We start from the raw sequence: 13,773 nt of genomic DNA, 5'->3' as shown, positions 1-13,773 counted from the left end.
TTTTTTTTTTTTTAAGCTCAAGCATTTAGTAGCACTCTCTAATGAACGGCCGTTCGTTAAAAATCTAAGAAAAGTATGATTAAAGTGTCTAAAATTGATTTTTAGCGCTTATTTTCTCTTTCCTTCTCCTTGTTTTTTCAGGAGCTTTTGTTCAGGGATTCAGTGGCACTCTCGAATGAATGCCGTTAGTTTCAGGCTTTTTTGAAAATCTTTAAGGCCCCTTTAAACAACAATACCTATGCCAGATTTTGACAAGATCGGAACTCTAGGCCGTAATAGCTGGGGGGAAGGGGGGGGGGGGCGATGAGGATCGGCTTTCTTTACACAGGTACCTCGTTCTCCAATTGGAGATTTTCTGAGACCTTCCTCTTGCAAGGCCTGTCCTTAAAGTGCAATGTTGTCCTATTTCTATTGCTCTCTTTCTCACAAGTATTGTATTTTAACTGCAGCCTCAATCAACTTCTTCATTAGGAAACAAGTTACCATAACCTTAGAAAGACTGCTCAGCCGGAAATGTCGTCTTCCCCTAACTGTGAATTAGTTACACAAATTACTCATCGGCCTCCTCACGTAAAATTTTTCAGTAAAAATCCCGCAGTCTGAAAACTTGCGACTAAACAATTTTCTTTTGTCCTAAGTTAAATCCTACCTTTTAAATAGCAGATCAAAGGGGACAAATTTCTCTAAAGGAAGGAGCCAATTATATTTAGCAACTGACCAACTTATCAACGTTTTTCTAAGTTATAGCTTCAGGCAGAGTTTGTGACGTTCATTAAATTACAAAAAACAAAATATTTCATCAAAGAGAGAATAGGATGAAAAACCTCTGATTTTTCATTCAAATTTTTGTGTGTTTATGAAGCAATATTTTTTTATGAGTGATATTGAGGTTTATCCTTGTTAAAAGGAATAATTAACAATTTCGTCAACACTCATAATCTGTCTTCAAAGTGAGCTGATCTATGTATTGTACTTATACCTGTGGTCACAGGGTATCAATATCTCAGCCAAAAGAGTCTAATATTTCTTCAGGAGGATTGATAATTGAATCAAGGTTTATAATTGCCGAATTTTTTCAAAACCTCTCTAATTTCGACGTAATATTTTGAATAATATCGCACCCTAGATCCACCATGTTATCAGCGGAAAATTATGGGACATCACATAAAGGAAATGTATAAAATTCTGAAGGACAAAATATTCTACAAATTCAGAATTACGTTAAGCTTCAGTGCACATATTTTACAAAATCGTGAATTGAAAAAGCAAAGAAGCCAACAGAGCGTAAATTAACACTTAAATGGGCAGAAACATAAGCAAAAATGGTTTTGCTGTGGCAAGTATAGCATACAATACGCAGATAAACTCACTTTAAGAGTCAACCCTCAACACCTCATTTATTTCGCAAGTAAACCCGGCCTAAGCAATTACGGAAAAATATGTTTTACACACATTTGTACACTAGCAATGTCATCACTAGGTCTTAGATTCATTAAGATCACCAGTAAATTTTCTTGTCATAACTGAAGCACTCGATGGACTTGCAGACATTGCTTTTCATGGAAGAAATCATCTGCGTTACATTTTTCCTTACACTTGAATCATTTCATAATTTTCAGACCTCAATGGAGTATGATATTTCCGCATGCTCTTGGACGACTTAAGCATCATTACAATTAAGACAGTGCAGCTTTAATGCTGCACTAAAGGAGATGAATTGAATAGGAGAAATAGTGAATGCCTCTGAGGCTGTGGTGGCCTCATAATTGCAATATTGCAATCGCTATTGGAAATGCATCCAAGATGTTCTCTATCTATGAAAGCTGCTGATGCTTTTACGTAGTCATTAATTTTTCCTCCCCCACCCCCTTCCCTTCCACGGTAAAATCTGAGAATATGTTGACGCATGTGTTAATTTAACGCTTTTGTTCAAAAAATCACATTGATAATTGGACCACATTTTGTAATAAGGAACCACTATTTTTGGCTCATTTTAGAAACAACATATGAATCATCGGTTTCCCTATGCAGAGAACACTTTTCTGGAAGAGCCAGATATTGTGGCTCCTTAGTATTGCAAAATGCAATCCAATTCTAGTTCTCATCAAAAGGTATTCAACCTCCATATTTATAACCCTCATTCCAAAACTTATCGTCGATAACACACTATAATCTTTAAAAGGATTATATGGTCATAATTCAAGGTCAAATGATTGTTTGTGTGATTCAGTCTGTAATAGAAGTTGACAGTTGAGCATGTCTTCGTCAGCAGATCCGTCTGAAAGGATAGACATTTAAGACACCTTCTGCATGATCAAACCCAACACAACCAAAACGAGCAAATAATATGCTGTTATTAAAAGTGGACAGATTTGCAAGAAAAGTTATCAATATGACTAATTAAAATTTTTATCAGAAGAATTAAGATTAAAATGGCACAAATGTTGTCAAGCTCAAACGTAATATTGAGGTGGATCAATTGACCTCTTTAGGATAGTACGAAAATTATGCGATAAACAGAATGATGAAGTGGTTTTCTTGCTAAAAAAAAGTGGAATTGACAAAAAAACAGGAAAGAGAAGAATGGGTTTCTACACTTGAAACATGAGTTTATGATATGCTTAATTATCCGTAATGGGATATTTTTCAGAGCTGACTTTGTATATTCTAAATATGCGAAAAAAATATCGTGATATGTTTAGTGAGCAAAAATTAATAAACTTAAACGCAAAATGTTTCCTTTTTATTTGGAATTTCAATTACAAAAGCGCGATATCTCTGCGATCCGATTTTGGAAATTGTCTAGCTAAAAACGAACTATTGTGATTTTTAAAGAAATTATTTTAAAACAGTTGCAGGTGACTAAGTGCTCGTTTCAATTCCCTCAAAAATGTCTTGCTGATGGCACATGTGGTCTTAAAGAGTCACAAGAAGTTTTTAAATGTAAATTCCGAACTCAGTCTTTCTTTGATTCATTTTACGTTTATTGATGTTAATGATTGACCTTAAATCTTTTAATGTAAGATTTGTAGAAGCTACAGTACTACTCTACTCATGTGTAACGTTAATACAGGAAAACGGAGACTTGTGTGCACATCATAATTCGAATTGTGCGTAAAAATTGATTTTGGAGTAACCAACGAATCAACTCAGATTAACCTCTCCTTTACTAATGACCTGGATTGATTCAAAACGGCTAGTTTCATTACATTGAATCCTCAAATGGGCATTCACTCACCCTGAATTGACTCGTCGATACAGTTTCCCTATAAACTCTGCCTAGCACTCTTCATGTTTCTCTTAAACATTAGGGTAGATGTAATTAAGTTGCACATGAATTCAATGTCGGTCGTTAATGATTCAAGTGTAGAGAAAAATACAAAACAGACAATAAGACAGTTGCAACCTTTGTGCGAAGCTTTCTCAGCGTAATTCCTGGGGGTATCAGACCTGGCCTCTCAAAAAAGTTACACACATTCAACAAACCGTGGCACAAATGGTCATGAAAAGATCTCAAACAAGCCAAATGAATAAGATTCATTTGCGTATATTCAAATACAGACAGTATACACCGTACATTGAACGTGCGTTGACACTATCACTCTTTTGATGACCATTTCTGCAGAACCAGTGGCGGTTATCACAAATTGCTAACACTACTTTTCATACAAAAACTGGAGCCAGCGGCAATTTTGCAAGTTGAGAACACTGTTTTTCCTCCCTTTAAATCTTTTAAAAACTATCGATCTTAGGCGAGGCAAGCTGCCTCACCAAGAATCGATTGTTTTACATAAATTTAAATGAAGGATAAACAGTGTTGCCAACTTTCAAGAATTCCGATTGAACGGAGTGTTAAAACTTTGCGAGAATCGCCACCTCGGGGAACTAAACGATTGGAAGCTAAACAAAGGGCGAATAAGAAAAAGAAGGAAGATGAACTACGCACCTCCCAGGAGATCATCGAAGAACCTCTCGAAGTCGTAGTCATCATCATCGTCTTCGTCGTCATCATCGGCAGCAGTCTCGTTCTCCTCCTCGTCGTCGTCATCATCGTCGTCGTCGGTGATGTCGAGGTCGACGTCGTCGTCGTCGTCGTCCTCATCGTCCTCGTCGTCCTCGGGCTCGGGGGTGACCGCGGGGGCCGGCGCCGCCGCGACGGGGGCCGCTGCCGCCGGCGACGCCGCCGCCGCGACGCTGTTATCCACGACGGCGGCCGCCGCGTCCGCCTGCCGTCCCTTCGCCACGTCCACGTCTCCGCCGCCCTGGAGCACCGGCGACGCCAGCGCGGAGAGCACCAGGCAAGAGGCGCATATTAACAGTAACCATCTTGTCATTTTCCTGCACAGACAACAGAAACGCACGCTTAGTCAGTTGCCTCAATGAAAAGAGAAAAACTTAGACAAGAAATCATATCGACGGTGATAATACCGGACCACACCGGGAAAAAAACACATTGGATCTAGAGTCCAGACTCTTGAAAACATCGACAAGAAAAAATACTCTTGATTCAATCGGATTTTTGCTTAAATCAAAAGGAAATCCGCTCAAATTAAGAGGCTTGATTCTTGATTTAAGCAAAAATCCGATTGAATGAAGAGTATTTTTTCTTGTCGATGTTTTTAAGAGTCTGGACTCTAGATCCAATGTGTTTTTTTTTCCAGTGCATGTACGTTGGCGGATCCTGCAAATTGGCACATTGTCATTTCTCCATTTAAACCTATGGAAATGTATCGATTCCTGGAGGGGCTAGATGCTCCGACAAGAATCAATTACATAGCATAGGTTTAAATGGAGGAAATCCGGTGTTGCCAAATTGCTGGATCCGCCTCTGACCATGTATCTTGGTTTGTGGTGTTGCAAACTTCCTGTCATACTTTATTTTTAAAATAGAAAACTACTGAACGTCAATTCTTGAAAACTTCCGTGTTTTTTCCTTCAATGCGAAGAAATCCCTGTGAAAATCTCAAGAGATGACGTTGAATTGTTCTCATTGCAAAAAATAAAATGAGAGCGGAGATTTTTAAACACCGCAAGCGAGATACGTGGTCTGGTAGTTTCACTGGCAATATTTAACAAACTCAGACTTGATTCCATAAAACAGGGTGACAAGCTCTTGAAAGTTCAGGGGAAAGTTCTAAGAGAGTCATTTATTTTTACCAAATCATAGGAATTTAAGTCAAACATTGACTTTTCTTTTCTCGTTGAGGACGTGCGACTTTTAGACGAGTAACTAAGGTTCGTATGTTTCACGTCTTTTCTACGAACTAAGACACGTATGGTGTTAAGTCAAAAACTATTCAGTTAGCTCGCTGCTGTGTTCCATTTGATGTTCTCAGTGACAAGGATCTGGACCACAACGGTGTGTTATTAGTAACACAGGTTGGTATTAAAGGTTGGATAAGGCTAGTTAAGCTTTGCATGATTGGACGTGGCCAGAGGCTAATCCGGGTAACCGCCCATAATATGGGGGCATGGTGCTCCCTTTCATCCCTGAAAGGCCATTGATCCCTCTGGAATAGAGGCTAGAAAAACAGTAACCTAGGCAAATAGAAAGAAGAAGAAGATGTAGAAGAAGGAGAAAACAACAACGTCAACAAGAAGCACGAAAAGAAGAGGATGAGGGAGAAGAAAATTCCAAGTATAAACACACCAGCGGACCGATTATTGAGATTGATAGACAAAGCTATAGACAAAAACGACAAAAGGTATTTGGAGGGATCCTATTGGAGGAAGCGGTGGTTGCGATGCACAAAGCAGGAAAGTAATAGACTAAGTAACGGCAACCCACGAGAGACCCTTTAGTTAGTCCATCACATACCCTCTTAGTCTATGGGAACCACCCATTTCAATCAATAAGATCGCTCCATACTCCCTATGTCTCCTTTGTCTATAGCTTTGTCTATCAATTTCAATAATCGGGCCGCTGAGTGTTTGATTTTTTTTTAACAATGGCTATATCAAGGTCGAGACTCTGGATTCGAGAGAACTTCCTACGGAGCCGAGGCTTGGAAATTTTTCCGAACGGTCTTGCAACAAGGGCCTCTCTACCGGTTGAGAGAAAGTAAGAACCTATAAACTGCCTGCCTTATCCTCATCCGCGTCACCACAGTTATTAATGCACGCAGTTCATGAATGAGCAGTGCGCACCCAACACTTATTCAGCATGCACACTTGCAATCAAATGTGCCCAATTCACTGAACTGTGAGAATCAAAACGAGGACGCCGTGAAGGCCTCCATGATTCGACGACGTGGTTCGCAGCACTCATGGCACCAATCTGTCCTCATGTTTCCAACGGCTTATGATACCATTGGCTCCGAAAATAATACCCATGATCCATCGAGGGGTTTAACTCTCTCCCAATTATTCGCCCTATTGTATGCGATGCTTATCCCACTGAAAATAAAGTTCGGTCGTTTGAACTACAGTTCAGTGTTCCGTATCATCCCAACTAGTTCGGTTTATCAAACCAAATTGTCGGTTCGTCAAACCGAACTTTCGGCTTTTGTAGCCGAACTTCCATAGTAAAGTGTACTGACAAACTGAGTCCGGTCATATGAACCGAAAGTTTAGTATGACAAACTGAGTAGTTGAGATGATGTGGAACACGAAACATTCGGTTCACATGACCAAACTTTTTTGTTTAGTGCACTCTAATCTAGGAAATATGTGATTAGATAAAGTATATTTTAGAGATTCCGCACCAGCAATCTAAGGAACGGATAATCTCGCGAGGTAAAAGTTAGACTCGAAAACCAACGCTACTTTTCACCGAATAATTATCGAGCATAAAATTCGTCAAATGATGACCGATGAATGTCGGGATGAGCACTTTGCTAGGCGAGTGTTTACACCTTGAGTTAAGATTGCAAAATCAACCACCACCATGCGTTTCTGAGAGTTGGCTACCGGAAGTAACTTTCAGACTGAAGGGAATTAAGATAGCAGTGCGAGATATTTAAAAATATTGTCTCTAGTCGGCTGTTCCTGGTAGACAAGTCTCTTGAGGAGCTTGAAGCCAGGAAGGTAGCTGACACGCTGACAGTCGAATGACTTCACACCAGCTTCATTATCGAGAGATCTATTTTCTGACATCACAGCATGAAGTTCCGAATCATCGTCCGCCTCGCCGCGGAGCGTGGAAAAACAATTGACTTCTCTTCCACCCACAACGGAACCTGACTGGAAGGAATTATCATCATCCAAAGAACGCGACCGCTTTATCAAGGCCACTGTTCCACGATTATACATTTCTCTGACTGGAACTTGTTTGACCAACCTGGTCTCTAAATGTTCATTCCTCCTAAGTTTAATTTTTTTTCATAGTACATTATCGAAAAATAGTTCACAACGTTATCTGTTAATTACTTCCTTTAAAATATATTGAGATGCTCCGAGAAATAAAAGTCCGGTTACTTGAACTGGAACAAAAAGTCCTATATCGACCGCACTACTCCGTTCGAGTAACCGTTTTTTCGGTATTTGTCACCGTATCTTCTGTTCATTCAACTGAGCTCCCTCTACAGTTCGGTTATTAGAACCGAAGTACACTTTTATAAGCCTAGAAGTTAAGTTAAATGAGCCGAACAGTGCGCTGCATACCGAACACCGTGCTCTGTTTCATATAACTGAACTATTATCCCTGTGTATTTGATGATTAACAATGATAATTATAGAGAGCTCGTGATCATTCACTTTCTGCTCACTTGCTGGAATAATACAACGAGGATTACAAGATGTGCAGAAAAAGTGGTGAAAAACAGGGGAAGAGAGCAATGGAGTCGAAAGCAAAGGAAAACAAAAGAAAAATATGATTCTGAGGTTTCCTACCGAACAGAAACCCATGCGCCAAAAATTCACAGGTAAAATCGAAGAAACATCAAAACCAACCACAAAGAGTGAAAATGAAGACTAAAGAAAATCATGGGATTTGTTCTTTCCCACGAGGCACTCTTACAATGCTTTAAATATGGAACATAGTGCATCTCACAAAATAACCGAATTTCGGTTATGTGAAGCGCGGTCTCGGTTAATTGAACCGAAGTTCGGTTCCTCTGACTCGGACTGAAAATGTCGGTTACCTTAATGCAACATTTGAGTGCTCCTTTTGAACTAAAGTTTTTTCCTTCGTGCGTACATTGCAAAAAAAACAGTGGCGAGGCATGAATGATCGATTTTCGATATTTCCCCCATTTGAAGCTACGGTAAAGAATCGATTACTAAGGTGCTCACCGCGAACACCTTGTTAATTGATCCTTTTTCATAGGTTTAATTGGTAGATCAATCGATAAATTGCAAATCATGCCACGCCGCTGCCAAAAAAAGGTATCCAAGTGTTGTTTGAGAGACTGAATTACTCGATTTATCATCGCGTTACAAACCCGAATCTAAAACAGGGAACAGAGCGGATCAAATGCCACCGAAGAGACAGTAAACCTCATTTTTCTCTTAAAACCGATGCAAATCCTCAAAAGATTTTGCGGCTCTCCCAAATAGTGAAGCATCTACTCTGATAACTGCTTTAGGCTCACTTACATGGCACAACCATTGGTGTATTTTGAGTCAACTTCCGGTTCCGGTGGAGGAGCGTGAATGGGGGCGGATGGAGGGAATTTCTTTTTCTCAACCTTCTCGTCCGATGGAATATTCATGGAAAAAGCCATGCTTTTTATTCTATAGTCGTTCGAGCCGTATCGGTAAACTTACGCGTCACCTGAAATTATCCACACATGAGTATTTCACAGACTGATATTCCGCCGGTTCTTATTGTTACATTCTCTTGAAACGCCATGGTTTATTCTCCTGGTCATCATGGTGGAGGTCATTGTTAATTATAAAATTTTGGAACCACGATGCAACTTTTACAGAACTATGGGGATCATTAACATGTTTACATGAACGTAGCCTCCTCGCCGATTACCAGTGACGTGGCGTGCTTTGCGATATATCGATTGATCTGCCATTTAAACCTATGGAATAGGATCGATAAACAGGTTGTCCGCAACGAATAGCTTAACAATCGATTTATTACCACAGCTTCAAATGGAGAAATATCGAAGATCGATCATTCACGCCTCGCCTTGGCGATTATGTCAATGGCAAACATCTACCCTCCTGCTTGGTGCATCATTACAAATTTCCTACAACATCCTCCATCATTGATTTTTGTATTTGAAGAAAACACTCTCTCTAGAATTATGTATGAAGAGTATAGCAATAATCGAACATAGCATTAAATAATAATCAGCAGTTGTCAGAGGGGTTCAACGTCCTCCTCATTACAGACTACGAGGTTGTCATTTTTAATTCCGAGTCACGATTTAATATCTCCATGATTGACACCTCGAACGAGAGAAATCTTTTTTCGGTAAATTCGAACAAAATACGTGATTTATTACACCAAATTCGACAACAACGCATTTCATTGATATTTACTGAGACCGCGACGACGACGGACGCAACGAGACGCGGCACTTTCCAACCACTGTTGCCGTTTTTCACGAGAATGAGTCATTTTCATACGTAACAAAGTCTCTAAATCGATTATTTTTGTCCTATAGTGCAACGGTACCTCCAACCATAGGAGCGACAACCTACTTCTGATCAGACTCCAGAGCGGAGTCATATCCATGAGTAGTTTGACTAAGTGCTTCGCTACACGTCCGTACTGCCGTGCTAAGGAAGAACGCCGTATGAACATTCGAGAGTTGCCAAATTTGTCAATAAAATATCTATTTTTGAGGAAAATTATCTTTTTCTCCCCTTGAAATTATCTAAACTTTACCAACTTTTCGAACGCTGTTTCCATAACAACTCAAAACACCAAGTTTTGTTGCCTTTAGAACCCTTATTCCCCAAAAGTAGAGATTCAAAATGGATATTCTAAACATGCCTTTTTTCACGCTGAAGAATCATTAACATGTCTTAAATATTATATAAGTTAAACGTTCGTTTTGATTAAGGAGGATCTACCTCACTTTCGAGGATAATCAATCAATTGATGATTTGCGGATTTATCATTTTTGGAGACCTAAAATATGTCATAAAATTCATAGATAATCAATTGTTCCATTCATCGTTCTCAATTGTGCAATAAATCCACCTTGAAGATGCTTTACTATTCTCTTTCCAACTGCTCCTATTACGGACCGGCTCCTTGTCAACATGACCTAGGCAACTAAGAAACAGTGCGCTCCTCTAAGAATGCAGCAACGGAAAGAGCATGACACTCGACGCAAAAATCATGTGCGGGAACATTATACAATAGAACGGCTCAGAGACTTTGACGCTCTAATAAGAAAGTAGACAATGGAGATCGTGATGTGCTCTCCGCTCCTCATACGTGTCCACGGGCTGCTCTACCACTGCCCTGGTGAAAAATGATTCAAGTTTTCTATCATTTCCTTCCGCTCTGCTCCAATTCTTATAGACTACTCATTTCAAGGATTTAGATCACAGTCCGAAGATTTTTTTGTGACTGTTATGTACAAAATTTGACTCCACGAATCTTTGGATTTTGAAAGTTGGCAACACTGTTTTTCCTCCATTTAAATGTATGTCAAACAATCGATTCTTGGTGAGGCAGCTTGCTGCACCTAAATTCGATATATTTAATGGATTTAAATGGAGGGGAAAACAGTGTTGCCAACTTGCACCCCTGGCCATCTTAAATCAAAGATGAAAGAGACATTGCGCCCGGTAGGTAAAATCTGAACTTGAAAGTCACGGATGTTCAACATTACAACGACCCGCGCCATCAGGTGACAAAGAAGATGCAGCCACTACTTTCATACCTCATCAACTGCCCTGCCCAGACGAAAGTTTTGGACAAGACACGAGCTACACCGGTTGCTTTATGAGCATAGTTGCCAGGTCGAATTATTTCGACGGATTATATTGCGTCAGAATGAAAAGACGTAATTTTGGGCACTATTTGGTGAGCGCGAGGGAGCTTTCACCAATCTGGTTCCCACTCCAGACTGGACCTACAACGAGAGACGAACACCCTACGTCATGAAGCGACTTCTGTGTATTTATAGTTGTAATGAGGCACCAAATCAGTCGTGGCAGATGTTTTAATGGAACAAAAAACCCTTCACATGGAATTTGCGACGGAAATCCTTGTTTGAAGCGATTAAGTAGGAAACTTCATGACGTTTCAAGAGAAAGATGGTCCTTTAATCCGACGAACAATCGGAAACAATTTCACTCGTAATTCTTCCAGTGCGATGAGTTTTTTAAAAATCGTCCGCGGCGGGCTCTTTTTTAAGAAGATAGTTCGTATGAAAGTTATTGTACGTCGATCGTAGATCTACCATGACGGATTCAGTCTTTACTTTTCTGTGCCCTAACAAAAAATCTCGGTTTAGGTGAGTCTATGTATTTCACGGTATTCTAGCAGGAGATAACTGTTTCTACTCGAGGAATTCCCTTTACTACGACAACCATGATAGTTAATGACTGCAAATCAACGGAGATAACCACTATTCTCACATCTCACAGTTTAAAAACGATAAGTTCTTTCATACTGTTTATTAATTGCATTGTGTATTACTTCCGCCATCATGAAAACTTGGTGGTATTTACTAACAGCTGGAGAAAACAACTTTTGTCACGAAAACCGACGAAAGCTCACATGGGTTTCAAATTTTTGAAGTTTGAGGACATCAAAGTTTTTGGCCTTGATAATTAAAGTTTCCAGACCTAGAGACCTCGAGTTAGGTTCAAATGACTGAGATCCTTGGTTAAAAAAGAGTCTGGTTAAACCTTGGTACTTAGATTACTATAACCGAGGTTCCATACGTACACCGAAAAAAGTAATATGCTGTTTTAGCACCTAGAATGTCAAAAATGTGTCTGGTGGTCCCAATATGCTGACTTTACTGCCCTCGCAGTTAACCTTACATCCTAAGAATGCTAATTTAACTACGTGGGCAATTAAGGCAGCATCATAGGATCACCAGACACATTTTTGACATCCTAGGTGCTGAAATGGCATACCATTTTTATCAGTGTATGATCCAAAAACTTCGCTATATCATATGAACCGAAGTTTCTTTCTACATGTAGCTGCCTTAGTATCCCTAAACTGAACCCGTCACTTTCGACCTTTGACCCGTCATTATTATACATACACACACATACATATTACACGATCCACAACGGACGCACATCCACGGGAGCGTCGCGGTTCACTTTCACTTCAAAAAGGGGGGACTTTTCGGGGCACCCCGGGGCTCGGGACGGGTTTGGGGGGCTCGAAAAATCGCGGATTTCGCGGGTTCCGAAAATCGCGGAGAAGAGGTAGCGCCGGAGACCCCAACTCGGTTCCGTCAGGACCATGACAAGACTGCGGCCGCTCGAGAAATCGTCCGAGCGTCCGACGCACGGGAAAGAAAGTTTTTTTCTTCTTTCTCTCGGAGCGTCGTTTTTATTTTTTTCCCTGACGACGCCGACGCGACGATCGCGACGTTCGATCTCTCCTCTTTCTTTCGCCACTCTTCTCAGCCCCATCCTGCACCGTCGCGGGTGGCTTGGGCTTTGTTTATACAAAGTTTGTGTCCGCAAAATTCCGGGTCCAAACCACTTCGGACACGCTTTTTGATTAGGCTCAAAAGTCATTTTGAAAAACTTCTGAGAAATCGTGAAAATTATGTTTAATGAAACCTTTAAAAGAATGTTTATCGGCAACGTTTACGTTGTAAAATATCCGTATTAATTGAACAAAAAAACAAAAATAAAAAAAGTATTAAAAATACTCAAAAAGGGTGTACTCAGAAACATATTATACCTGATAAGTTTTTTTATGATTTGTATTTTTTAAATACCGGTTTCTGGATTCGAACTTCCTAGGTTATATTTCAAAAATTGACAGAACACGGGCTCGTTTAAAGATTATTACCTACCTGTCGGTAGCTGCAAAAATCATAAAAATCGGCGCGATGGATCTTTAGAGCGAGCTATGATTTATATAAAAGAAGAATCGGAGAGCTTCCATGAAATTTCATGAAACTGATTAGAATCTAGTTTTCTCAGAAAAACCTATTCCACAATTCGCGCAGTTGTCATAGTTTGCGCGTGTCTACAATTCCCAGCCTAACACCTCTTCCGGACATACTACACTACCACAGTGAATCCTTCTTTAGAATCCGCGACATAAGGAGGAGAGCTGGGAAGCAAAGCAGGCAACGATGAGATCATGCATTTCGTGGAGTAATGACAGCGAGCAAAAATTTACAATCCTCTTTCCACCGTAACGAAATGACGATATCCTTGCATCTGCCGGCTATATCCGTGAATTTTCGCGCGCTTTTGCCAAATTTCAAGCAACATTCTACTCTTTTCCGTTTCCCCGTCTCAAGCAAATTACACTGGAAACAGCTTTTCCTTGACGTAACACCATATGCAATATGCATCCATGGAAATAGAACGATGAGTAATTTTCGTATTGTGTACCTTTCCCTCTCTTTATCTGTCCCCCTCCTCTTCCTCTCATTCAGCCACAGGCCACAGAGCCATCCAAAAAATACGTATTAAAACACCGCCTGCGTATAATTCGAAAAAGGAGGATCAATCAAATGAGTGAATAGAAGTGGTCGTAGTATTAATAGCTTTTTTTCAGTCCTCAAAATTCTCTAGGAAAAACATTTATGGTAAGTCGAACGCCTCCATTGCCACACAGTAGAGCAAAATAATCGAACTTTGCCAATAATAGAATGTGGGAAAAACCTATCGCATCATAAGTTCCTGTTTTTATCCTTTGAATCAAGAATG

The 13,773-nt window shown here is 40.1% G+C and overlaps 1 protein-coding gene across 1 annotated transcript in view; it reads right to left on the bottom strand.

The window, feature by feature from the left end:
* LOC109043195 (uncharacterized) overlaps window positions 1-12,367 on the bottom strand; it is a 42,983-nt gene extending 30,616 nt beyond the window's left edge. The window contains exons 1-4 of the mRNA XM_072304225.1: window positions 12,135-12,367; window positions 8,536-8,713; window positions 3,947-4,338; window positions 1,866-1,868 (exon numbers count right to left, since the gene is read on the bottom strand). Coding sequence (XP_072160326.1) covers window positions 1,866-1,868; window positions 3,947-4,338; window positions 8,536-8,663 — 523 coding nt within the window. The 5' untranslated portion in view covers window positions 8,664-8,713; window positions 12,135-12,367. The remainder of the gene's footprint in view (window positions 1-1,865; window positions 1,869-3,946; window positions 4,339-8,535; window positions 8,714-12,134) is intronic.
* Window positions 12,368-13,773: the final 1,406 nt, after the last annotated feature.

This window comes from Bemisia tabaci, chromosome 1 (genome assembly GCF_918797505.1).
Source record: "Bemisia tabaci chromosome 1, PGI_BMITA_v3".
Classification (NCBI taxonomy): domain Eukaryota; kingdom Metazoa; phylum Arthropoda; class Insecta; order Hemiptera; family Aleyrodidae; genus Bemisia; species Bemisia tabaci.
This window is presented reverse-complemented; position numbering and strand designations above follow the sequence as displayed.